General features: G+C 43.8%; 2 protein-coding genes across 17 annotated transcripts in view; both read left to right on the forward strand.

Moving 5' to 3' along the window:
• ARIH1 (ariadne RBR E3 ubiquitin protein ligase 1) overlaps window positions 1-16,197 on the forward strand; it is a 152,513-nt gene extending 136,316 nt beyond the window's left edge. For 3 of the 4 annotated variants that reach the window (XM_075069479.1, XM_075069481.1, XM_075069480.1), the window contains exons 10-14: window positions 5,286-5,416; window positions 5,521-5,577; window positions 8,760-9,033; window positions 9,911-10,023; window positions 12,917-16,197. In XM_075069479.1, the coding sequence (XP_074925580.1) occupies window positions 5,286-5,416; window positions 5,521-5,577; window positions 8,760-9,033; window positions 9,911-10,023; window positions 12,917-13,001 (660 nt within the window). In that variant the 3' untranslated portion in view covers window positions 13,002-16,197. Of the gene's footprint in view, window positions 1-5,285; window positions 5,417-5,520; window positions 5,579-8,759; window positions 9,034-9,910; window positions 10,024-12,916 lie in introns of all 4 variants that reach the window. The other variant, XM_032805327.2, reaches the window with a different exon arrangement.
• A 4,074-nt stretch (window positions 16,198-20,271) lies between these two features.
• Window positions 20,272-26,684, forward strand: part of BBS4 (Bardet-Biedl syndrome 4) — a 94,586-nt gene continuing 88,173 nt past the window's right edge. For 4 of the 13 annotated variants that reach the window (XM_032805338.1, XM_075069476.1, XM_032805336.1 and 1 more), the window contains exon 1: window positions 25,925-25,976. Coding sequence is in view for 2 of the 13 variants with exons in the window: in XM_032805335.2 (XP_032661226.1) it covers window positions 20,364-20,393; window positions 25,925-25,976 (82 nt within the window). In the remaining 11 variants the exon portion in view is untranslated. Of the gene's footprint in view, window positions 20,394-25,923; window positions 25,977-26,684 lie in introns of those variants that run through there. The other 9 variants (XM_075069474.1, XM_032805339.2, XM_032805337.2 and 6 more) reach the window with 7 other exon arrangements.

Genomic DNA, 26,684 nt, shown 5'->3' on the forward strand with positions numbered 1-26,684 from the left:
GCTGACTGTTCCTGATCACTTTCCTCTCCTCTAAGTACATCAGAATTGATTCCTTGAGGATCTGCTCCATGATTTTTCCAGGGACTGAGGTGAGGCTGACTGGCCTGTAGTTCTCCAGATCCTCCTCCTTCCCTTTTTCAAAGATGGGCACTACATTAGCCTTTTTCCAGTCATCTGGGACCTCCCCTGATTGCCATGAGTTTTCAAAGATAATGCCAATGGCTCTGCAGTCACATCTGCTAACTCTTTTAGCACCCTCAGATGTAGCGTATCCGGCCTCATGGACTTGTGCTTGTCCAGCTTTTCTAAATAGTCTTGAACCACTTCTTTCTCCACAGAGAGCTGGTCACATCATCCCCATGCTGTGCTACCCAGTGCAGTAGTCTGGGAGCTGACCTTGTTTGTGAAGACAGAGGCAAAAAAAGCATTGAGTACATTAACTTTTTTCACATCTTCTGTCACTAGGTTGCCTCCCTCATTCGGTAAGGGGCCCACATTTTCCTTGACTACCACCTTGTTGCTAACATACCTGAAGGAACCCTTCTTGTTACTTTCAACATCCCTTGCTAGCTGCAACTCCAAGTGTGATTTGGCCTTCCTGATTTCACTCCTGCATGCCTGAGCAACATTTTTATACTCCTCCCTGGTCATTTGTCCAATCTTCCACTTCTTGTAAGCTTCTTTTTTGTGTTTAAGATCAGCAAGGATTTCACTGTTAAGCCAAGCTGGTGGCCTGACATATTTACTATTCTTTCTACACATCAGGATGGTTTGTTTCTGCGCCCTCAATAAGGATTCTTTAAAATACAGCCAGCTCTCCTGGACTCCTTTCTCCCTCATGTTATTTTCCTAGGGGATCCTGCCTATCAGTTCCCTGAAGGAGTCCAAGTCTGCTTTTCTGAAGTCCAGGGTCCATATTTTACTACTCTCCTTTCTTCCTTGTGTCAGGTTCCTGAACTCGACCATCTTGTGGTCACTGCCTCCCAGGTTCCCATCCACTTTTGCTTCCCCTACTAATTCTTCCCTGTTTGTGAGCAGCAGGTCAAGAAGAGCTCTGCCCCTAGTTGGTTCCTCCAGCACTTGCACCAGGAAATTATCCCCTACACTTTCCAAAAACTTCCTGGACTGTTTGTGCCCTGCTGTATTGCTTTCCCAGCAGATATTGGGGTGATTGAAATCCCCCATGAGAACCAGGGCCTGTGATCTAGTAACTTCTGTTAGTTGCCAGAAGAAAACCTCTTCCCCTTGGTCTGGTGGTCTATAGCAGACTCCCACCACGACCTCATCCTTGTTGCGCACACTTCTAAACTTAATCCAGAGACTCTCAGGGTTTTCTGCAGTTCCGTACTGGAGCTCTGAGCAGTCATACTACTCTCTTACATACAGTGCAACTCCTCCACCTTTTCTGCCCTGCCTGTCCTTCCTGAACAGTTTACATCCATCCATGACAGTACTCCAGTCATGTGATTTATCCCACCAGGTCTCTCTTGTTCTAATCACATCATAATTCTTTGATTGTTCCAGGACTTCCAGTTCTCCCTGCTTATCTCCCAGGCTTGTTGCATTTGTGTATAGGCACTTAAGATAACTTGCTGATACATCCTGCTTTCTCTGTATGAGGCAGGAATCCTCCCTTCTTGTGCTCTCCTGCTCGTGCTTCCTCTCAGCATCCCACTTCCCCACTTACCTCAGGGCTTTGGTCTCCTTACCCCAGTGAACCTAATTTAAAGCCCTCCTCACTAGGCTAGCCACCCTGCTTGTGAAAATTCTCTTCCCTCTCTTTAAGTGGAGTCCATCTCTACCTAGCACTCCTTGGAACACCATCCATGGTCAAATCTAAAGCCCTCTCTCTGACGCCACCTCCGTAGCCGTTCATTTTCCTTGAGCAGGGAGGATGGACGACAACACCACTTGTGCTTCAAACTCCTTTATCCTTCTTTCCAGAGCCACGTAGTCTGCAGTGATCCACTCAAGGTCATTCTTGGCAGTATCATTGGTGCTCATGTGGAGAAGCAGGAATGGGTAGTGGTTCAAGGGCTTGATGAGTCTCAGCAATCTCTCCGTCACAGCATGAATCCTAGCTCCTGGCAAGCAGCACACTTCTTGGTTTTCCCGGTCAGGACGGCAGATAGGTGACAGTCCCCCTGAGGAGGGAGTTCCTGACCACCACCGCGTGCCGCCTTCTTTTGGGAGCGGTGGTCATGGAACCCCCATCCCTAGGACAGTGCATCTCATGCCTTCCAATTGATGGGGTCTTGTTCTGCTCCCTTCCTTCAGGTGTCGTCTAGTCCATTCTCTGCATTAGTACCTGTGGAGAGAACATGAAAATAGTTGCTCACCTGTATCTGCATTGCTGGTACATGGACACTCCTCTTTCTTCTTCTGGAGGTCACATGCTGCCAGATTTCTTCACTGTCCTTCTGTCCTCGATGCACAGCTTGCTCTGATTCTTCAGAATGTCCTGGTCCACCACTAGGGAGCTACGATAATAAAAATAAAAAATTAAACTAGTGCAGGTCATGGGGCACTAGCTTTGTAATAGCTTCCTGATGCAACTTAACTCATTGTCTTTAGCCTAGAAAGCCTTAGTTACATTAGGGTCTGGTGGAGATAATTCTCTTGGTGTGATACTGTGGAGATCAGAGGCACTTGAGCTAAGTGCTCCCTGTGCAACTGAGGGCAGAGAAGAGATGACCATTTTGGTGAGAATTTGACCTTTGGGTCACATTGCAAGGTTTACTTGCTCTTCCTGTTTTTTTTCCTAGAAAGAAGGATCACAGGTGGATGATGGGAAAGGCTTGGGTTTTAGACAAGGTGACTTGCAGAAAAGGCTTGGTTTTGGATACTGGTCCTTAGTTGTATTTTAAATGTGGGCATGTGCTCAGAGTAGCTGGATATAAGTCAGAGTAGTGGGTGGGCACTCTTTTAAAATCTGAATGAAGAACAGTGCAGACTGAAGCAAAAGAAAAGCCATCTACTTTATAGACTGAACCTTTTTCTTTGAGCTCCTTCTGTGCAGGGGATGTGTATAGAAAAGGAATAATTCAAACATCTGAGAGTTTAAACTTAACATTTTAGAGGTCCAGTGATTATGGCACTAGCCTGGGTCTTGAGCAATCTGGATTCATTTCCTCCTTTGCCACAGATTTCCTGCGTGACCTTGGGCACTCGCCTTTGACACTCAGTGTCTCAGTTCCCCATTTGTAAAACTGAGGTTGTATTGCTGCTTTACCTCTCAAGGGTGTTGTGAGGATGAATACATTAAAGACTGAGGTGCTTAAATAGTACCGTAATGGCAGAGTAGGTGGCAGCCAAGCACCTAGGAAATTGTTTTTCTGACACTTCTGAGGACTTGAGGAGAATAGTTACCTACTTGTTTCTAATGCAACATGGCTAATCTGGGATCAGGGAGCTTAAGGAAGTTTGGTTGGTTGCACAGTGCTCTGAAACAGAGAAATAACATTTCTTCCCTGTTCCCAAGCCAGGAGTTACATTTAGAAATACCCTATTTCTGCCTCAAGACTCCAATCCTCAAATGTAAATGAGCAAAACTGAAGTTCAGATTGTAAAAGTGATTTTGTACAGTGTGTTGAATTGTGTTCCGAAATAAATGAAGTGACTTCTGAATAATACCTTTAAATCTGTTTTAGCCCATTGTAGAGCATCTCTCTACTGCACAGGTATGCCCCAAGAGTGCAAGAAGTAGAAATCATATTCTTGGTATTTTTGCAATTTGGCAAATAAAGTGTAGAGATGTCCCCTTAGCTGGTAATGCTGACTGTACCCCCCCTCCCACACACACACATTCTACTGCTATAGCCACATAGCAGTTTGCATATTGGTTTGAGAGGTCTTGGAAATTTTTTTTCTCTGGGTCTTGCTTCAGCTGTTTACCACACAGTAGGCAAGTCAGCAAATATCTTGTGTCTAATGTAGAAATCATTAAATTACCCTAAAGAAATATGTTTGATTTCCTGACAATACCGTGTAGGAGGGAAGGTAGCCCATGAATACAATGAAGGATGAGACAGTGTCTTACTAATGACATGGATGGTTCCTGTGGCTGGGGCACTGGCTTTAGGAAAATCTGTTTTGGAAATGGTTGCTACAGGTAGTGCTGCATTCCTGGCACCCTTTTACCTGAAGCCAACTGAAAACTGTTGGCAGGCTGCAGAGGGATTATCACCCAGTCCCTTGCGGTAATGCAAGGCATTGATTAGGGTGGCACATGAGGGGAGAGGAGAGTACAACAGGAATGTGGAAAGCACTACTGTGAAAGTGTGTATGAGGTGGGAATCCTTAATTCCATTCTAGTTTCTTGTAGGCATATTCGGTGAACTAATGGCCTGTTTAGTTGATGGGGTGGGGAGGCTGAACTTTAGAAGGAGGAACTTTTTTTTGTCTGAGATGTTTTTTAGATGAAATGTGATAAGTTATTGTCACTGATCCAGGACAGCCTCCAGGGCATTTTAAGCTCTGATATTGAGTGTACGTGCTGGAATAGACCAAAAGTTTTGCTGTGAATAAAGCAGGATGCTGCAGAAGCACTTCTGGTATTCATTACAAGAACTGTCTGCAAAACGAACTCTGCTGCCTAAATTGGGATGTTGAGATGTTCTGCCCAAACAGAGGAAATATTTGAGTACAATAGCTCTTTACATATGGGGGATGACTTTAAAAATTAGCAATTTACATCAACACAGATTGGCTTTGTACTTGGCAGCCAGATATTTAAATACTTCACAATTTTCAGCCAATCCAAAAAGTCTTGCTGGCATAAGTCTATCTTGGCCTATCTCAGCCTTGGTCTTCAAAGTTTAAAAAAAAAAAAAAATCTCCCATCATGTGTGGAGCACATTTAGTCTTACTACAAAATACTCTCCTGTTCTGTGAGCCACTCCATTAGGTGCTGGTAGCAGAAGAGCAGTTGTTGATTTTACTGAGGATCATAAAATTACCTTTTTCCTCTGGCGTACCAGGGCAATATTGGCAAGTCAGCTAACAGGGACTAGTCATGTAACCATATGAGTTATTCTTCAAGCTTTTATAGTCATGCCTCTTCCCATATTTGAAAGTCTCTTGGGGCCTGATTCAGGAGAGAAGAGGATCATATTGACTTTTCTCCTGCCTATTTCATTTCTGAGGGTGTGTAATTTTTTACAGCTCTGTTGTAAACTGAGTTGGGTATATTAGGTTCATATTTGTGTTGTGTTCTAGCAAGATCTGAAAGATTAGAGCACATGTCCTGCTTCTAACATTAATAGCAGTGTCTATTCTGTTCACAGGAATGCCCAAAATGCCATGTGACCATTGAAAAAGATGGAGGCTGCAATCACATGGTCTGTCGGAACCAGAACTGTAAAGCAGAGTTCTGCTGGGTATGTCTTGGCCCTTGGGAGCCACATGGATCTGCCTGGTAGGTTTACTACCTTAAACTGGCGGAAGGACAGGGCAGCTGTATTGCCAGCATTCTACATGTTTTAACTTCAGCCCATGAATTCAGTCTTTGTCTTTCTTCAGGTACAACTGTAATCGCTACAATGAGGATGATGCAAAGGCAGCAAGAGATGCACAGGAGGTGAGTACATAACTCTTGGTGGGGATTGAAAGAACCTCCAGTTTTGAGGAACAATTTCTTTTGAGTTCTGTAAACCTTTAAATACTGTATATTGTCACTTCTTGTTAAAATACACAAATAGTGAATGAAGGTTGACAGTTAACCTCCAGGAACTGAATGAGCCAAAGTCCAAAAGACATTTAAATTTGACCATAACGATGAAATCTTCCTTTTGAGATAAGGTCAATGTACAGTGTCCTCAGAACATTTTAAACTATGTGCTGTTTGTTGCCTGCTCGTTTGTTGATTGCAGGCATCACATTCACTGAGATGTTCTTGAAAGGCAGGCTCACTGAATTGCAGCTGGGTTAAACATTGTAGTGTGAATATGGATAATGCAACCAGGAGGACTCTCTCAAACGGAGGGATTTCACCCTGTGTACTGCAGATTGCAGCAATTCATTTCACCCACTTCGGCTAAGTATGCCTATATAGCTGGTAACTTGCTTATTTCCTGAAACACCCTCTACTACAAATGGCTGTAACATGTACTGAAGTATATTATAAGCCGTCATCTTTACATCATATTTATCCTGTGCATGTCATTAGTACCTCAGCTAATCTGCTGGTGAAAAGAAAATTTAAGATGCTTTTGATTCATGCCTGTACTATTAATCAGTGATGCACTTCTCCATACTAAATATATTGCACCTCTTTCCCATACTCTGAGATCAGGTTTTTCCTTGATATAATGTAAATATCAGTATTGTGAAACTATATGTAATATTTCATCTCTAAGTGCTAATCTGAAAATGTAATTTAAAAATTTTTTGGCTGTACAATCAGTCTTGGTCATAAGTATCATTTCTTACAACCACATTGTAGTAACCTATAAGCAGCACTTAACTTGGAAGGGTGTAAATCAGTGTTCTAATTAGGATATTAATTTCCTTTGTGGGTTGGACACAGAGGTTGCAGTCAGGATCAGGCTCTTGTGTGCTGCACTGTACACATACTGGAATGAAATGACCCCACAGTGGATCACTTCCTGTTAAATTCCTGAAAACAATTGTTGAATGTTCATAAGGAGATGATTTTGACATCCCAGTGGTCTATCGAGCATCTAACAACTGTACAGAAGATGTGGATTTACTTTGTGAGTCTAACAGCATGGAATGGCAGGGATTAGCAGTGATGCTGAGATAGAAGAGATTAATCACTATTCTGGTCTAGTTGGGGTTTTGAGTGACAATCTTATTTTCCACTTAGAGGCAGTAGTGGCCCCAAAGGAGCTATGGTTGAAATAGGGGCACAGTTCTTGAGGTATCCAACAGGAACCAGAGGGCCTCCTTTTTAAAAAATAAATAAATAAATGTTCTTCCTTAGATTTTGTTTTTTGGGTGCCAGCATGCACGCAGTCCTGTGCTTCATCTACAGATAACTGGCTTTGTAAGGAGATGCATGCTAACTAAAGTCTTGTGACAAAGACGTATGCCTACTTGTCAAGTGCCATTTAAAGGGTACGTAATACCAGATGACCTGTACAGTGATCAATACAGATGAACTGTAATAACCCCTCTGATACAGTTGTGTAACTCTTCCCATTATCAAAACTTCTCTGGCAGTTTTTTTGACCTGCTCTAATGTCTGCTTGGTTTGCAGCAGGGATTTGAAATCTGCCAGGGGGATGGCCCTGTGGTCAGAGGGGTGCCTTTTGCTGCCTGGCAAAAATATATTAAGGGATTGGATAAAATGAGCTTTGAAGGGATAGTAAGTTGTTTAAGGCCAACCCTGGCTGACTAGCCTACCTTTCTTGTGTGTCTTTAATGCTGTAGGGACAAGGTGGATGCCTGTTTAATATTTAATGCTGAACAAAATTCCCACTCCTGGTTTCCACTCCCCACATTTTCTTGTGGTCACACGTGCATACAAGAAAACCTCTGGGCAGGGGACACACCACTGCTCTTCCTTCTGCTGCTGACATAGCCTCTTCCTTGTCGATCTCAATATTTTTGACTTAAGGCATGAATTCTCTGACTGCCTTCTCTCTCCCATAACTAGATGGGAGTGGGAGGCTCCAAATTTCTGTTGTAACCTGGGTCTAGAAGAGTTGACTGCGCATGCGTGCATACTCTCTCATGATTTGATTTCCCCCATCTTCTGAAACTCAGCGGTTGGTCATGATCTAGAAAAGGTTGAGAACCACTGACTTAAATGAAGATACACTTGACTGGGAGCAAGTGAGGTTCTAGAGTTACGTTCCTTGCTGACTGTTGGTGTTAATTTTGTACCTTTTACAAACTTTATTAAGAGCAAAGCCTCATACTCCCCTGAGATTACACAAGGGTCACTTCTGGCAGAATGGGGAAGAGACCCGCTATCTCCTACATAGTGGAACATAGTCTCACTTGATTAGCCATACTGCCTCTCAGAATCTGCCGTATCTGCACGTGGCTATTCTGTCTGTAAAATGGGGCGGCGCTTGCATGTATAACCCACTGCCTTCAATGTAGTGCTCATCCTTCAGTGGCTGTTCCACAGAGGAGGTTAACCTACTCCTGCTGACAGCTGCTGAAGTTACTCTATTAGCTCAGGTGCAGAAGGTCCAGAGTTCAAATCTTGCTGATAATTGGGTTGGGGTGTTAGTTGCGCAAAATAGAATGTTTTTTCTTTTTAAAAATCTACAGAATTACATACAAAAATCTACACTGGATTATTGAAGAAAAACCAGGCACTCAGCAGTTTGTACATGCCAGAATTAAACCTGCTATTGTGCATATGCACTAACACATTCCTCCATGCTTTCCTCTCCTCGCCAAATAGGAACCATGCCTTGGTCAGTGCTTGGCATGACAACCCATGTGTGCATGTGTTCTGTAAATGGATTGTGTTTTACAAGTGTGGTTTAATTATTCTTCTAAATGTCATGGGTTGGGATTTCCTCCTGAAGTGCTAACGCCCTCTGTGTGACTTGATTTTCCCCAGAGGGTGTGGACCTGCTTACTCAGAGCTGCACAATGTCTGGGTGTGTTTCAGTGGTGCCCTGGTCTCATCTGAGCCTGATCTTTTGAAAGGTGCAAAACATCTACTGAATGGAAACTCTCTGGTCTGTTGGTCACAGCTGGATTCCTTCAGACTATTTGTTCTCTCTTGGTTTTCAGCCATTACTTTGTTGTAACTATTTATTTTCTTTTCCCTAATGGGAATTAACACAGCGATCCAGAGCAGCCCTGCAGAGGTACCTGTTCTACTGCAACCGCTATATGAACCACATGCAGAGCCTGCGCTTTGAGCACAAACTCTATGCTCAGGTGAAGCAGAAAATGGAGGAGATGCAGCAGCACAACATGTCGTGGATCGAAGTGCAGTTCCTGAAGAAAGCAGTTGACGTCCTCTGCCAGTGTCGTGCCACACTCATGTACACTTATGTCTTTGCCTTCTACCTCAAAAAGAATAATCAGTCCATTATCTTTGAGGTAGGGAAAACACATTTGTACTCCTTACTTCCAGCAAGCAACACTACTGGGTACCATGGGGGGACTAGATCCATGGAAAGGAGTTACTCAGAGGCCATACAAATGTGGGTTTATTGAGTATTCTTAAGTGCTGGTGAGACTATGTAATAATCAGAGGTCATCTAGGATCACATGAAACATTTCCTGCTAAGGAAAGGGGAAAGTAAAGTAAACTGGCACCGTAAATCATTGTCTAACTGCTGTCTCATGCTATAAAATAATCACTGTATTATGAGACCTACAAAAAGCAAGTTTTAGGTTTGATCTGTTGAAAGTGTCACCTAGATCTTAGCTTTAACATTATCTATCCAATATTGCTTGGTTTCAGGGCAGTAGCAGTAGAACAGTGCTCAAAAGCTAAAACAGTCCCTGAGTGTATGCTACATAGATAGAAGCAGTGGTGGCTGTTAACTTAAAATCATTCGCCATTATTCATGCAGGACCTAAGCAACTTGGTGTATGGCCTACAGTCTGTGGAAGGAGCATAGAGTAACAGACCAATATTAAAAGCTGTGCTTTGTCATTGATTATGGACGCACCAGCAAAGACGTTGTTAGCGTTGAGCGGAATTAGATGTACAAAGGATAGGAGGGGAAAGGATTCTGCTTGCCCTACAGGAAGAACCAAACCAGGAAACAAGCATTACGTTAAAAAAACATAAAGGAAATTTTTGGTTGAATTGTGAAATGAATTCTCCTTTTCTACTCTGATCTGTAGAGGGGTACACTCTGAAGTGTTATCCAGCATAATTGTCCTCACTTGCTTCTCATTTAGGTTAGGATTTCTAGTTGATTCGAGGAAATGTCTACAAAAAACTGGCCTGTCTTTTTCTTTACAGAATAACCAAGCAGACTTAGAGAATGCTACGGAGGTGCTTTCTGGGTATCTGGAGCGAGATATATCCCAAGATTCACTGCAAGACATAAAGCAGAAAGTACAAGATAAGTACAGGTATACTTTGAAATGAGTGTATGTCATATTGCACAGACCCTGACATCATTCCTGCGTAGATCACTTTTGATATGGTAGGTAAAAGCCTGTGGAGAGTGTACGTGTAACAACCAGGCTGAAAGTTTCTTCCGGACCTTATCCCTTCCGAGAGTCTCACTCATTGTTGGCCTTCTGCCCTGTTTCTTGATCAGATCTCTGACCACTCAGATAAATCCAGCAGCAGCAGCAGGTTTATCTCTGGCACACACAAACCAAACAAGCATTAGCAATGCTGGCTTCCTAGTGAAGACAGGCTGCCAGCACAGTTTACAGCATGGTCATCTAGCCCTCTTGGGAGCAAGTTGAACTGATGTGGTGCTGGAGGGAAGCCCACAGCAGGACTCTCAGCACTGTTAATTCCTATTCTGCTGAGTAGTAGTGGGAAACTTTCAAAGTGTCCCTAGTGTAGATAAGGCTCCTCTGTGTGTGGTTACCTTTGGACCATGCAGTTGCTGCAAGGAAGGAGATTGTGAAAAAGATCAAGGAAGGTTCATGTGTAGTGAAGGGAGAGGGATGAGTTGGTTTAATGTTGTTTTCCAATAATTTTGCCCTGGGATGAGTCAACCAAAATGTTTTTATAGTTGGGCAGCTAGACTCCATTGCATCTTTGCCTTCCCTTACTGTAAGCTAACCAATGAACAGGCTATAGTGAGAGAAGAGAAACATGCAAGAAAAGGGGGAGAGTCATGTACTCCCTCACCACTGCTGCTTAGAGGGCACATATCCCACTGCTCCTGAAAGTCCTTGAGGAAGTGTTCCTACAATATGGAAAAATAAAAGCGATAAACTAGATGGGTCACAGTACTATGGGCTTCAGTTCTGAGGCAAGAGGCCAGAGTTACTAAATGTCTGTTATGTCTAGCAGGAAAAGCAAACCACTGCACAAGTAAAATGAGCTCTACTGACTGGAAGTTTCCCTTGTGAATATAAATACTAATGATTGTATGACAAGAGGTACAACCCACTCTTGTAGTGGCTGGCAGCACTACCAGAATGGAACATTTCCATTAGACTCTGGTTTTGAGGAGTTTGTAACTTGCTCATTTTAACTGGCATTAGGCGGCTGTTTTGGCTCTTATGCAGTTGCTCTTAAAATTTGTTAATTCTGTTATCAACTATCCGAAACAGACAGACAAATTAAGACTAAAAATGGTCCGGATTGCCTGAAAACACAGCATCCAAACCCACCTTTATATTTCTGGGGAGACCATGTGGCCTTCCAAGCATGTGCAGGTCCTTGATTAACTAGATACTACCTTAATCACACAGCTTTAAAGAATTCTTTGGGGAGTTCCAGTGAACATCCACCTTGTTCATTCAGCTCTAACTGTTTTTGGCCTATCAGCTTGTGATGCCCATGACATTTCTGGAAAACAGGAGTTCGAAAAAGCTAGCAAAATAACTGAAGATTGGAAAGCAATTACTGTGCATGTTCCATTTATCACATGTTCCATGAAATCAGTGGGACTTTGTGCTATGATTTACATTCCAACAACTGATACCAGTTGGAAGAACTAGAATAGGTTCATTCAAATAAATCTATCAGCTGGATCAGATGCTGAGTGTTAAGGCAAGACAATTCTGAGTGCTGCCACTCTATGGCTTTCCCTCTTGTTCCTAGATATGGTAGCATATGTAATCAAGGATTGTTGGCTGTTTGAAGATTCCTGCAATAGACATAGAGACAACTTTTTTTCCTCTGCTAATATGTATCTTGCCTTAGCTAGGGTGAGAGATATTTCGCTTTTGCAGAGAAGACCTGGCTCAGCTGTGAGTTCTTCAGATGATACTGACAGACCAAATGTGCCTGGAAACTGAACTTACTGCTCTGGTTACATGCCACTCTACCTCCAGTGGGAGACTTTAACTCATGAGTTGGTTCCTAAATTCTAGCTTTTCGTATTACAGGTCAACATTTCTGTGCAGCTGAATGGATTTGACTCAGCTAACTGCTTTTCGGCTGGTGGTATTCCACCTATGCTGTCAAGCTGCACTGATTAGCCATGGAATCAGTGGCATGGTCATGCCTGCTGTACTGGGAAACAATTAATGGAATAAAGGTGTTGTTTTTTGTTTTTCTTTTTTTTTTTTTGGTCCCTAACATGCAAGTGGGAGAGGGCAGAACTTGACATAGCCAGTGAACAGGGCTTATGTCCAGAAATGTGTCATAAGTAACATTAAAGGGACACTGAAGACTTATTTCTTATCTTTCTAGTTGGCTACTATGCCTGAAATGAACATGGTTCCTTTTGATTCATTGCTTTGCCCCACTGTCATTGATATTGGTATGAGCCTACCTAGCTCTGGGATCAGTGTTAATTGCTGCTTCACCATCAGGGAAATCATCATGTTTTGAATGTATGTAGATTGGAGAGGCTTTTTAGGACATAATGGGCAAACTTTTCAGGCACATGCAGTGGTGATTCCTCGGGCAAATCTTTGGTCCTTGGCTAACCAGCCATTGCTTTGTCTTTGTTGCTTCCATCTTTACTATTTTGGAGGTGAACAAAATTGGACCCAGTCCCTTTGTGTTATATTGGCTTTTCTCGTCTGTCATCATAACGTGGTCCAATAGCTAGGGCACGAGGCTGAGAGGCAGCAGAACTTGGTTTCTGTTTCCAGCTCTGCCACTAACCTGTGCTGTGTTGTAGGTATGTTGTAGGTTTTATTTCCTTCTCTGCAGATCAAAGCACTATATTATGCATGTTTGATGTGTACCTCCCAGACATCTTAATTGACTCCCAGGACTTGTCAAACCATGTCAAAGCATGACAGTCACTTGTGTATAGTGGCTAGAACAGCATACATGCAATTCCTAACCTGCATCTCAATGTGCTCTTCCCCTTTGTTGTAGATACTGCGAGAGTCGACGAAGGGTTTTGTTGCAGCATGTGCATGAAGGCTATGAGAAGGACCTGTGGGAGTACATTGAGGACTGAGACTGGCCCTGCATAAAATGAACTCTGAAAACTTTACCATCTAGAGTGCTCATGCAATTAAAACAAAACACACAAAAAGAGGCACTATGCCTATTACACCGCTGGGTCTGTAGTACCGGGATTCTGTTTTTCTAACAGAAAATTTAAGTAAATTATATTGTAATAAAAAAGGTAGATAAACCATTGTACAACAGTATTCTAGGCGGCCAATAAGAGTGTGACAGACGCACTAAAAAAACCCTCCAACTTCAACTTGTAACGTAGCTTCATTCTCCAAGCCGACTCCTTTTTTCTTTTCTTTTTTTTTCCTGTGTGTAGTACAGATGAAATTTAAACCAGTTTCTCGACACTGCTTTTCATGTCCAAACCAGCCGTTTTGATGTACTTCGGTAAGGGGTTCTCCCTCTCCCTCCTCCTCTCATACACCCAAGTTCATGAATGAATGTTGATTGGCTCATTGTAAAGATGATTCTTGGGGAGGGCAGGAGGGGGGTACACAGCAAGGAAAAAACTTTGTATATGACTTTTAAAACAAAAAGAGGACAACACAGTATTTTTCAAAATTGTATATAGCGCATATGCATGGACAAAGAGCAAGCGTGGCACGTGTTTGCATAATGTTTAATTACAAAAAAATATTTATTCTTTAAAAATCTTCAAGATTATGTCTATTTGCTGTGCATTTTCTTTGTTTGCTTTTTTTAAGCCCTGGGATTCGGGTGGGGGAAGTGTGTGCTGGTGTAGTGACTCTTTTGCAGGTTTTTACCTGAGAAGTTTTCTCCTCTTCCTGCATCTTTGATTCCTTGGCCTCCATGGTTTGTGTGTCCATTGCTGGCAACGGAACCACCCCTTCAAATTTCCAGCTCCTAATGCAAACTGATTAACTTGGTGTGCGTTTCATTAGAGATTAATGTATATTGTGATGCAGGATGCTTTGTCTTTTTCACCCAGAATGTCACCACAATCAAACCTAGCGATTCCCATGCACCAAGGACATGCGCTCTGAACCTGGCTGATGTTCAAATCTATAGGAAGTGTGTGTTAGAAATTTTTCTTTTGATGGAGGAAAAGAGGGATTCTCTCTTACACCACTTCTCAAAGAGCATTGAAAGAATTCAACTGTGGATCTCCTCTCCCTCCCCCTTTAGCTATCAAATGGAACATTCCTTGCTGTTTTTAAGTTTCACTTACATTATTACAAATCGTGACGTTGAAAAGGAAGATGGTGGAATTGTCTGTTTGTTTTGGGCTCAGTTGTTGGGAAAACTGTCCTGGCAAGTATTAAACACTCCATCTAGTGCAGTAGCAATTGAAATCATTGGGATTTTTTTTTCATTTAAAAGGGGGTAAGAGCTAATGGGTTTTAGCTACTGAGTCCATTTTTATTATTTCTGTAATGAGCTATGTTAAAGTACACACTTGGTGGTGGTTTTATTAAATTTACTTCTGTATAGGAATCCCTTCTGTGGTATTTTTCACCAGGCCAATGTCCTAAAAGCTTGCTGATAACCTGCCAAGTTAAGGGGGAAGGAATAAAGAGGGGTAGCTGAGGCAGTCAGCAGAGGTCCCTAATATGAAACACCTGTTTCTGCTGAAGTAGTCTTAGCCATTTTCTTCAGCTCTCTTGCACCTGGAGAGGATGATGCTAAATGCTGACACCTACAGAAGGTTAGCTTTGCAATTCCACTCCTGCTGTGCATCAGTTTCCACTGAAAGGGCTTGTTTTCCTCAAGCCCTCTTTCAGAATGACCACATGCACCCTCACAACTTGTGTCCTGTGCACTTTTCTTTAGAAGGCTGCTGTGAGGGAAAATAATCTAAGGGTTTATATCTATGTTCTGACAGGTTGGGCAAACCACAATGTAGACATTACTAAAGGACATCATCTGGCCTCATTTCTCATTAAAACTGCTCTGTCCTTGCAGCTCTCTGCCACCCAAACTTTACTGATGGGCTTGATGTTTTCAAGAGCCAAAAATATATATTTCAGGTTAAAAATATAAATCAAAATGCTTCCTAAAATAACATCTCCACCTGGAGTCAACTGAGGGGCACAGCTATGCTTTGTGGGTGGATGGGAGTCCCCTGAAATGAAATGTTCCTCAGCTGTTTAAATTTCCAGTGGTCAGGTTTTATCCTATTTGCTTACTGTCCCATCACCTGAGAATTGAAACCCAATGTACACATAGGAACTTCAGCTCCTAAAGATTAAGAGATATATTGTTCTTAAATCTTGACCTCTGTGGACCTCATTTAAGACAACTCATTAAAACCACCATCTCCCATGTAGTGTTTAAGTTCTGCATAGGCTGTCACTGTTCACCTACTTGCTGACCCTTTATCACAGCTTTCAATACTCTAATTCTCCATATTTATTGAAAATTATCTTTTTCAGTAATGCGGGCTGGGCAGAGTCCCTTGCCAAGTCTGAGACTGTTTGAGCATTCACATCAGCTGGCAGGCCCTTTCCTTCTTTTAAGGGCAAATATACTGCTACCTTGATATACCACCACCTGATATAACACAAATTTGGATATAACACAGAAAAGCAGTGCTCAGGGGGGCTGTCCACTCTGGTGGATCAAAGCAAGTTCAATATAACACGGTTTTACCTATAATGTGGTAAAATTCTTTGGCTCCCAAGGACAGCGTTATATCGAGGTAGAGGTGTATTTGCAGTTAGAATGTATAGACTGGATGCTTGACAGCAGCAATATGCAAAATAGTGAATGAGCCTCAATAACTTACACTGAGCTAACTTTATGACAGGGTCCTACCAACAGAAAGCAGAATAGCAACACTATTAGCTTGCCTTCAGAACCCTAAATCCCTTGTAACTCACTGCTGCTCTGGTGGTTTCTATACTATCTGGATCAATGACTGTTTTTAATTAAGTTTTAGTACAACCGCTGTATTAGAAGTTGAGTGATGTAGAGCCACCTCCATAAAACACACACACACATACTATCTTAACTGAGCTTTCAGCTGACAGGGCCCTATTAAGCACTGGGGGATGGTGAGACAATCAGATTGGTGGCTTGATTGATCTTAACCTCCAATTTTCCATAGAGAGAGCACCTTATGCTATGGAAATAACTCTTCTTAGGCAATTTCATTGTAACTGCTGGACTGTTCCATGTTAAGGTTACAGAGGGGGAGAGAGCATTCCTAATGCTAATAAACTTTTATTTTGTTATTTCATTAGTTATTTTTGTGTTTGTCATAAATTCCTCAGGTGCCCTGAAGGTACTTTGAGTAGTGTTGTAGGTAGGGTGCCTTATTCATAGTTTGTCTACTGAATGACACACCTCTATCTAAAATAATGACCCTGACATCATAGTATATATGTGGATTTTTCTTATTAAAGTGTCCACTCAGATTCTGATGTAAGTCCCATGACTGAGTTGTCCAGGACAATGACAAGTCTTAACATCCATATATTATAAACGTACTGCCAAGCACTACCAGTGACAGCGATGGTGGCAGCCCATAAAAGCAGTAGTGCCGGTCTCCTTGAAACATGCACGTGGGGTAAGAGGCATGTGTGTGTCAGAGCTGGGTGGCTACCTCCAACAGTTAGAGCAAAAACGGGGACAAATTGCATTGTCATTCTAGAAATGGGCCTTTATAACCTCCAGTAGTCTATCAGCAGTGGAGAAGCTTGCAGTTGATTAGCCTTCCTGATGACTAATGTTTGACATCTGGCTGCAAAGAGCCAGGGCATTCATGCTGCAGATTTCAATAATAATGCTGTTTAGCCTCTGCATCCAAAGCTGGAGTTCTTGTGTTTATACAAAATATCAGTGTCTGGGTATCTTCCTCCCCTCTTATGAACTGACACTGATTTTTCATTTGTCACTACATTACGTGGGGTGGGGGAAATAGTGTAATGACTTCTGAGTTCAAAAGAAGACATAAATTGGATGGGGGAATGGGATTGATTCTTTTATAAGAGTTTAAAGCAATGAAAACTTTGGGGTAAGGTAATTAGCCCTATTTTCAAAAATGTTTGAAATTGAAAAAATTTGAATGTTAAATGTTATCACTTCAGAATTTAAAAATCCTGTGTCCCTAGTTGGTTGAAAACCACAAAAATTCCCTTTGTGCTTCTGTGATATACTGTTCTCTGTCTAAAAGACCCACCTTCTGTAAGCTCCAAAAGGAGAGAACAATGGAATCACTGCCCTAGGTGCCAGAACACGTGAACCCTTCTCTCCCAAAGTAAATCATATGATGATAATACACAAGCCATTGAAACAAGCTTGCTGGGGCCATTTAGCTTTTAACACTGCTAGAGTATTGCTAGTTAGCCAACTTGACCCCACTCACTGTGGGGTTTTGGTTTTAATTGTCTTCAATTTTGTCTCAATCCAAGTCTTGTCCATAAAGGAACCTTTGACAAGAAGTGACAAGCGTGTTTTCAGTTGTCTATACTGCCACTTATCTAGTTTAATGTTTGATTAGCCACTCTTTTCTTTTCTTTTCTAATTAGGCCTGTATTCTCAAAGGTATTTACATGCCTGAATGAATTTCAATAGAAGTTAGGTGCTGAATATCTTTTGACTATCGTGGCCCTTAGTGACTGCATGCCCTTTTGGGGTTCTAGGTTTGCGTCTTATAAAATGAGCAAGTTCAAGCTGGCATAAGTGAAAAGATTTTCCAGCTGTTAGCCAGACAATCCCAGATTGGGGATTTATGAGTAAAGATGATTTATCATCTAATACATCACCACCCGCAAGAGGTTGTTCAGGTCACTGCATATAGTGCAGCCAATTGAGCCCATTGCTTTCAGTGGCATTATGCAATGTAACTGAGGTCAGACTCTGGGCCTGTAGTTGAAACTTGGTAAGCAATTCTAAAAGCATAAACAGTACTAGAATCCAGCCACTTTTAGGGTTGTCGAGGGTGATCGGTGCCTTGCTAAGGTGGCCACGCAGACATAAAAAGGGTGTGAGAGGAGGCATTTTAAAAGTCATGAAGTCATGGCTGTTAAGGAAGGTGCCATTTTCACATAGCCACTTTTCAGAGCAGATAAATTTCCTTCTATTATGCTAGCCTCTCCAAACTTGTGTATTGATAGTGCTTTTTGTTTCTTACTGGTCTGGATGGTTTTATTGGTGAGTGTGAAAAGCAGCCATACTTCATACATAAGCAATAACTTACTATATAGCTTGCCTATAACTCATGGCTGATTGTACCAGGTATTGGTACTCTTTCCACTTTAAGATATGTGCCTTCAGCCACCTTGGGATTGCCGGTGTGCCAGGTAACTAGCTTCCTTAAATGAAGCATAGGGTAGCTCTGCTAAAAACTTGTTCCTTTCAGATGCTTCAGTATTTTTTGTAAACTCTCCTCCTTAAGTTCTAACAGCATGGTGGGTGTTAGGGGTTAGGTAAAGAGAGGCATTTTCCTATGAGCCAGCAATGATCCTGGCAAGGGTTTCTAATTCAGCTGGTGCCTGCAGTTCCCATGGCAATGCTACCTTTTCTTCCCAGAACTGTTATCCAGTTCTGTGAACAGAAAGGCAGCGAACAGCTGAGGTGTTAAGACTTTCACAGCCATTTCTGCCAGGGGTCTGTAGGTATTCTCTTCTAACTGGTACATGCAAGCTGTAGGATACACATGGCTCCTACAGGCTGTTTTAAACTGTTTACAAACTTAGTCTTCCTCCTGTTTAATTGTAGAGTTTGGGCATTTCTATGCTACAGCTACTACAATAGCACAGTAGTATAAACACTTCCTACATGGAGGGAAGGGTTTTTTCTGTGTGTAGATGCAGTTAATCCATTTCTTTAAGATGTGGTAGCTAAGTGGGGGAAAGAACTCATCTGTCAACTTTCTCTACAGCAGGGGTTAGGTCTACATAAATTTTTCATAACCTGGAATAACATAGCTAGGTCAAGCTAATTTTTAAGGATCAGGCCTCGGTTGAAGTGACTGTCTTGAGTTCTGTCTATGCTGCTCAATTTAGTATCATAGAATATTAGGGTTGGAAGGGACCTCAGAAGGTCATCTAGTCCAACCCACTGCTCAAAGCAGGACCAGTCCCCAGAAATTTTTACCCCAGTTCCCTAAATGGCCCCCTCAAGGATTAAGCTCACAACCCTGGGTTTAGCAGGCCAATGCTCAAACCACTGACCTATCCCTCCCCCTGAATAATATGGAATAAAGTTTACTCGGTTTAAGTATAAAGATTTGGTTTTACTTAGTTCTTGTATGTTCTTTAGTCAGACTTGCTCATGTGCAAAGTCAGAAGCAAGGAAAATTACTACTCTCGCCTTAATTCTAACCAATGATTTGGCTCTAGTCTATAGAGTGTACTAAGATGATCCTGCATTTCCTGAAGTTCATGGAAATTTTTGTATTGTTACTGGAAGTGGGTCCACAGAGGGTAGAATAATTCAAGCTTTTACTGTTATCAGCTTTGGCTTAAGGTCACCCAGGTGTTACCAGTGCTGTAGGATCACCCACTGACTAGAGTACTTTATATTTTAAATTCTGTCCCTCTACCCAACCTTTTATACTGCTCTTCTAAATAATGTAGGCTCCGCTAGTTAAGATAAAACAAAGTAGACCCAGATCCTCAAAGGGCTCTAGGCCCCTCACCTGCATTCAGATCAGTGGGCTAGAATTACTGCCTACGTGCTCTGGAGCCTTTAGCCCTTACAACCTGCTGAATGCAAACAGCAGGAAAGCACTGACTTTACGGAGGCTTTACGTGACAAACTATACCGGAATAATCAACCCTGCAGTGAACTGGAAGCGAAAACTGACAACGACGGCCAGACCTGCCCCTACTGCCCCCCTCCCCTCTGCCCCCAGCCAGGGCCCTGTGAGGGACAGCTGAGCAAAGTCCTCAGCTCGCTTCCGCCCTCCCCTAACCAGCTCCGGATTCACTTCACTTCACTTCACTTCACCCCACCCCCGAGCCGAGGATCCCCCACTGGCTCCGGGCAGTTGCGCTCTCAGGACACGCTCCGAGCTGGCGAGAGTTGGGCTGGGCCCATTGTCAACACCGACCCCCTAGTGCCCGCCGGCGGCGGCTCCCAGCCAGCCGGGCCGAGTATCGGGCGCAGCACCCAGCAAGGGACCGTTGCCAGGGTAGCCCTCACGCGTGGCTCAGCGATTAACTGGACGCAGCGGGGAGGCCCCTCCCAACCCCGCCCCCAGAGGCCAGTGTGGGTAGGGGCGGGGCTCCCCGGCCTGAGATGGAGAGGCGCGCCATCCGCGAGGGGCGGGGCTTTCTCTGGGCGCCGTCTTGTGGTTCGCCCCTCGCTATGGTTTCTCCTCTAAGCTCTTCCGGGTCAGCTGGTCACCTTGGTAACTGACAACTTCCGATGAGCGGGTCCTGAGGGTAAAGCGATGGCGGAGCCGAGACTCGGAGCCGAGCTGGTGAGGGGGGCCCAGGGACCCTTAGGAACTCCCTTCCCTGCTGGGAGCCTGCTGCCGGGGCCCTCTTTCCTCTGGGCCGCCCCCATGGGAGCTCCCTGGGGCGCGGCCGCGGCCCTGCACCCAGCTCCCCGCACAACCGCGAAGTCCCTTAGCCCTGCTCCGGTAGCAGAGGCCTTGGTCCCCGGGGCGCTGCTGTGCACGGGGCTTTTGGCGCTCAGCGGGCGCGGGGCTGAAATACCAGGTCAAGCCTCGTCTGTAAGGAGGCTCCCTCCGCCCGCGGCGTTAGCCATCGTAGGGCCCCGCTCGGCCTGGCTGGGCCTGGAAATTAGACTTCGTACCAGATCGAAGTGTCTCGGTGCCCTTGTGGAGGAGCCAGCCCAAGGGATGGGAGACGCAAAATGAAGGACCCTTACAAGGGGGGACGGGTGGACCTCTCTGACTGGGATTGCTGGGGAGTGGGGGCGATGGGGACAGGGGTGCAGATGCAACATTAGTACCTGTGTTGTAACAGCAGGGCAGCTGCACTAGTATTAATGCGCTAAAAGCAGCAAAGAGTCCTATGGCACCTTATAGACTAACAGTCATGTTGGAGCATGAGCTTTCGTGGGTGAATACCCACTTCGTCGGATGCAGCATTTACAGATCCAGACTAACACGGCTACTGCTGCGATACAGTGCTAATGCTGGTGTAAGCTCTGCTGGAAACACGGTGCTGGCATTCTCCCACCACCTTATCTAGATGATTTTCCAATCCAGTCCTGAAAACAGCCCAGATGCACTATTGCTCTGATGCGGATGGTGACCTAAGCCTTGAGGTAAATGAAATACTGGGAGGAAACACAAGGAGGAGGGTGCAACAGAGGGGGCCTCCTGATTCATACTGAGAAAACAGGGCAATCAGCTAGTTACCTTAGGTACAAAAGGAGCACTTAAAGACAATAAAGTAATTGCAGAGAAATTAAATGAACTCTTTGCTTCAGTCTTCCCAGCTGAGGATGTTAGGGAGATTCCCAAACCTGAGTCGTCCTTTGTAGGTGACATATCTGAGAAATTGTCACAGATTGAAGTGTCACTTGAGGAGGTTTTGGAATTAATTGATAAACTTAACAGTAACAATAACCAGATAGCATTCACCCAAGAGTTCTGGAAGAAGTCAAATGTGAAATTGCGGAACTATTAACTGTGGTTTGTAACCTGTCCTTTAAATTGGCTTCTCTATCCAATGACTGGAAGATAGCTAACGTAATCCCAACATTTAAAAAGGGCTCTAGAGGTCATCTCGGCAATTACAGACCGGTAGGTCTAACGTCAGTACGGGGCAAATTAGTTGAAACAATAGTAAAGAATAAAATTGTCAGACACACAGAAGAACACAACTTGTTGGGCAAAAGTCAACATGGATTCTGTAAAAGCAAATCATGTCTTGCTAATCTGTTAGAGTTCTTTGACGGGGTCAACAGACATGTGGACAAGGGGGATCCAGTGGGCATAGTGTACTTAGATTTTCAGAAAGCCTTTGACAAGGTCCCTCACCAAAGGCTCTTATGTAAATTAAGTTGTCATGGGATAAGACAGAAGATCCTTTTATGGATTGAGAACTGGTTAAAAGACAGGGAACAAAGGATAGGAATAAATGGTAAATTTTCAGAATGGAGAGGGGTAACTAGTGGTGTTCCCCAAGGATCAGTCCTAGGACCAGTCCTATTCAACTTATTTATAAATGATCTGGAGAAAGGGGTAAACAGTGACATGGCAAAGTTTACAGATGATACTAAACTGCTCAAGATAGTTAAGATTAAGCAAACTGTGAAGAACTTCAAAAAGATCTCACAAAACTAAGTGACTGGGCAACAAAATGGCAAATGAAATTTAATGTGGATAAATGTAAAGTAATGCACATTGAAAAAAATAACCTGAACTATACATATCATATGATGGGGCCTAATTTAGCTACAACTGATCAGGAAAGAGATCTTGGAGTCATCATGGGTAGTTCACTGAAGACATCCACGCAGTGTGCAACAGCAGTCAAAAAAGCAAACAAGATGTTAGGAATCATTAAAAAAGGGATAGAGAATAAGATGGAGAATATCTTATTGCCCTTATATAAATCCATTGTATGCCTTACTTAATCTGAATACGCATCACGGGATGCTTGGTCTCTCATCTCAAAAAAGCTTACTGATTAGAAGGTTCATTAAGAGCAGGACACTAAAATGATTAGGGGTTTGGATACTGGCGTCCCATTATGAAGAGATTAAAGAGGCTAGGACTTTTCATTCTTTAGAAAGAGGAGACTAAGGGCGAATATGATAGGTATTATAAAATCTATGTGTTTAATGTGGAGAAATGAATAAGGAAGTAATTACTTTTTCCCATATATAAAGTTAGGGCCACCAAATGAAATTAGTAGGCAGCAGGTTTAAAACAAATACAAGGAAGTTCTTCTTCACACGTACACAGTCAATCTGTGGAACTCCTTGCCTGAGGAGGTTGTGAGGCTAGGACTATAACAGTGTTAAAAGAGAACTAGATAAATTCATGGAGGTTAAGTCCATTAATGGCCGTTAGCCAGGATGGGGTAAGGAATGTGGTGTTCCCTAGCCTCTGTCTGTCAGAGGGTGGAGATGGATGGCAGGAGAGAGATCACTTGATCATTGCCTGTTAGGTTCACTCTCTCTGGGGCACCTGACATTGGTCACTGTCGGTAGACAGCATAGTGGGCTGGATGGACCTTTGGTCTGACCCAGTATGGCCATTCTTATGTACATGAACATGAAAAACATGGGAAACAAGCAGGAAGAATTAGAAGTTTTGGTGCTGCCAAAGAAATATGATGCGATTGGAATAACAGACTTGGTGGGTTAGCTGACATGACTGGAGGTCGGAGGCATGCAAATGGCTCTGCGCGGCTCTCGCCCTGGTGCTCGGGGCAGGGGCAGGACGCAGAGCCTTGTAGCCGATGTCAGAACAGGTAAGACCTAGCCTGCCTTAGCCGGGCAGCACCACCAATGGGATTCTTAATAGTCCAGTCGGCGGTGCTGACCAGAACCTCTGTGACCCAGTGCCTTACGTTCCGCGACCCAGTACTGGGTCACGACCTGCAGTTTGAAAACCACTGATCTATTACACACATGATCCTTAGAACTGTGTGTTATGCACCAAACTGTAGAAGCAAATTCTTTTTCAAATAATATTTTAATTTGATTTCCACCAAAAGGCCGGTGGGTGCCAGGCATTGTATTGGGGGATGGGTTTGTGATCTCAGCCCTGGTTTAATTCCTATGGCAGCTGTTCTAGGGTTCAAAAAACCTTGCCAAAATGAAGAAGAGGTCAGTGTAGCTGGAAAACTTGTCTCTCTCACCAACAGATGCTTGTCCATTAAAAGTTATTACCTCACCCACCTTGTCGTTTTAAGATCTTGGAACCAATATGGCTACAACAATACTTAAAATTGTCAGAATGTATCAACTTTAAGAAAAGCAGGTTTTTTCCAGGGGCTATATCTTGAGAACCTCTTGATCAAATGGTTCCAAAATTCGATCACTGACAGAACCCTGAGACCCTATGAGACGCATATAATTTCACAGCAATCAAAGTAACCAGGCAGATTTTAGAGCACTTAGAGTCGAGCTTTAAACAGAAAACTGATGTTAACCTTAACTGTTGGTGATGCATGAGATGGAATAGAATCTAGCTCAGTTGTATTGGCTCGCAGGAGTAAAAAAGCAATCAGACTCAACTTTGATTATTAAAAATGGCAGATCTGATCCTAGATGCACACAGGAAGTAGATCTGCTCAATGTTTTGAGTGTAGAAACCTGTTTTGAGTCAATCATGCTTTTTGTGTCTAAAGGATGTTTCCCGTTTGTCAATGCCTGCCTTAACTTCCTAAGTGTCTGCCTTAGCTCCATGGTGAGAGTCATATGTAAGAACAGCAAAAGGATTTTTGTGATCTTTATATGAATAATTCTCTCCTCTTTGCTGTCAACAAATATCTGTCAGGTCTGCTACAAGCAGCACTCTTCTGCTTGAGAGTTTGACGTGTTTGGAATCAAACGTCGGTGTCTTGTGTGCAGCGCTCTGGCATTTCTCTGAAGCATTTACCGTTTAGCACAGTCAGAGGCAGAAGTCTGGGCTAGGTGTTCCTTTAATGTGCTCCAGTGCGTTGCTATGATCCTAGTGCATATTCTCTCAATGTAGAAAAGATCTCATCTTCACTAATGCTCAGCAATTTCATAATTGGCTTTGCATCAAAAGCAGTGGGAGTGGATGTCTCTAAATGGCCAGGGATGCTAAGAATGTATCCTCCATCTGGCAGCATAGGTGCAGACTTCCCCTCTTTCCCCTGGGAGCTTGACACCTTCTCTACCCCCACCCCCACTCCACCCCTTCCATGAGGTCCTGCCCCCTTCCCTGCCCCCATTCCAACCCCTTCGCCAAAGTCCGCACCCCAACTCTGCCCCCTCCCTGCCAATATACCAACTCCTTCCCCAAATCCCTGCTTCCTTCCCTGATTATGCCATGTTCCCACTCCTCCTGCCCTCACAAAGCATGCTAAGTGGCTGGGCGGGAAGTGCCGGGAGGTAGGTGAAGGAGCAGGGAGGTGGCATGCTCAAGGGAGGAGAAGGAGGTGGGGCGGGGGGTGAAGGGAGTTTGGCTGCCGGTTGGTGCAGAGCACCAACTAATTTTTCCCTGTGGGTGCTCCAGCCCCAGAGCATCCACGGAGTCGGCGCCTATGTTTGCCAGTGCCAAGAATAGAAAAGGGGTTGATAGATCTCCCCACCATATCGCAGCAGAGTAGTTTCCATAGCTTACATTTCCTCATCCAGAAAAGGTGGTAGGCTAGGGTACAAGAATTAGACCACCCTATTCCAGCACCAGGCCCTACCAGTGAAGTCTTCAGAACAGCACAAAGAGCGTTTTGAAACACCCTGTTAATCAAATGCCTCTCGCAGTTAATATTAGGACTCATTTCCTTAGGGCCAAATCCTGCAAACCCTTGCTCGTGTGAGTAGTTCCAGCAAGTCCCATGGGACTACTCATTACTACACTACTACAGAGAGTCTTCCATTCTCCTTCCCTGAACCACTTCAGACCCACAGTGCTGTAATTAACTGTGTAGGCAGCTAGTGTGCTTGTGTAACGGACTTCTGCCATTCCTTCTGATTTTTAAGGAGCTTTTTATACGGTTGCATTTTCAATAAGCAAAATATGCCCATGTTATTCTCACTTCCCAAACCCTAATAAATGTAGGCGTACTAACTGTATTGATGTTAGCTAGCAATAAAAACACTTGTACTTATTAAGATCAGAGATTTTTCTTAATCTACACAAATAGCAAATATTTGGATTGAACTTCCAACAGAAATGACTAGCATCTGGCTAGTACAGTAGATTCTGTTTAGCAGAGATACTGCTATTTTTGCTTTGTGGTTTGACATTTGCCAGCTGTCCTTTTGGGGGGGTTTGTAGGGGAATTCCTTGAAGAAGCCTTGTCATTTTAACGCTGTCCTTTTCTATCATTTCAGGCTTCACCATTCCCAATAGCTACAGAACCTCAGAAACCCCGCCCAAGAAAAGGTTTGTTTAAGGATGTGCTTACAATAGTATTACTTAGGTAGGAAAACGTAAAAAGATTGCTCTATAATGCGCAAACCTGTCTGAGAAGCACACATGTCCACTACTAAACTTACTCCCACTTGTGATCCAATCTGTATATGAATCATTTTGTTTTCAGAGGTGAAAAGCGAGTGTACTCATTTACTGCACAATGTGGTCTTTAATCACTTCTGTGAATGGCAGTGGTGGCAAAACTTACCAACCTTCCAAAGTTTAAGAGCTGGGGCGTGCCTGCCAGTTGCTTGGGGCTTCAGCCTTGTGGCAGGGTGATGGGGCTAGGAGTTTTTATTCTGCAGGGAGGGGGATCTTGAGGCTTCAGCCCCATGGGAGGCACTTATCTGGGCTCATGGCTTCAGCCCTACACTTGCTGAAGCCCTGAGCCCCAGCACGCATTCCACATGTGGTTGAAGCCCTGAGACCCCCCCATCCCTGCTGGGCAGAAGCCAGAGGTGACACAAGCGGTCACATGCCCCCCCAGATTTTTGCCAGGATTTTCTGGCCACACTTGGTCACACAGTGCCACTGGGCTCCCTCCCTGCACAGCAGCTGCTGGAGCTAGCAAGCTGGAAGCTGCAGTCATGGGGAGAGGCAGCGGCAAACAGCTGGGAGTTGCAGGGAGAACTGCTGAGGGTAAGAGAGGGGTGTCTCTGGGGGGGGGGGGGGGGAAAC

The sequence above is a fragment of the Chelonoidis abingdonii genome, chromosome 9 (genome assembly GCF_003597395.2).
Source record: "Chelonoidis abingdonii isolate Lonesome George chromosome 9, CheloAbing_2.0, whole genome shotgun sequence".
In the NCBI taxonomy this organism is placed as follows: Eukaryota; Metazoa; Chordata; order Testudines; family Testudinidae; genus Chelonoidis; species Chelonoidis abingdonii.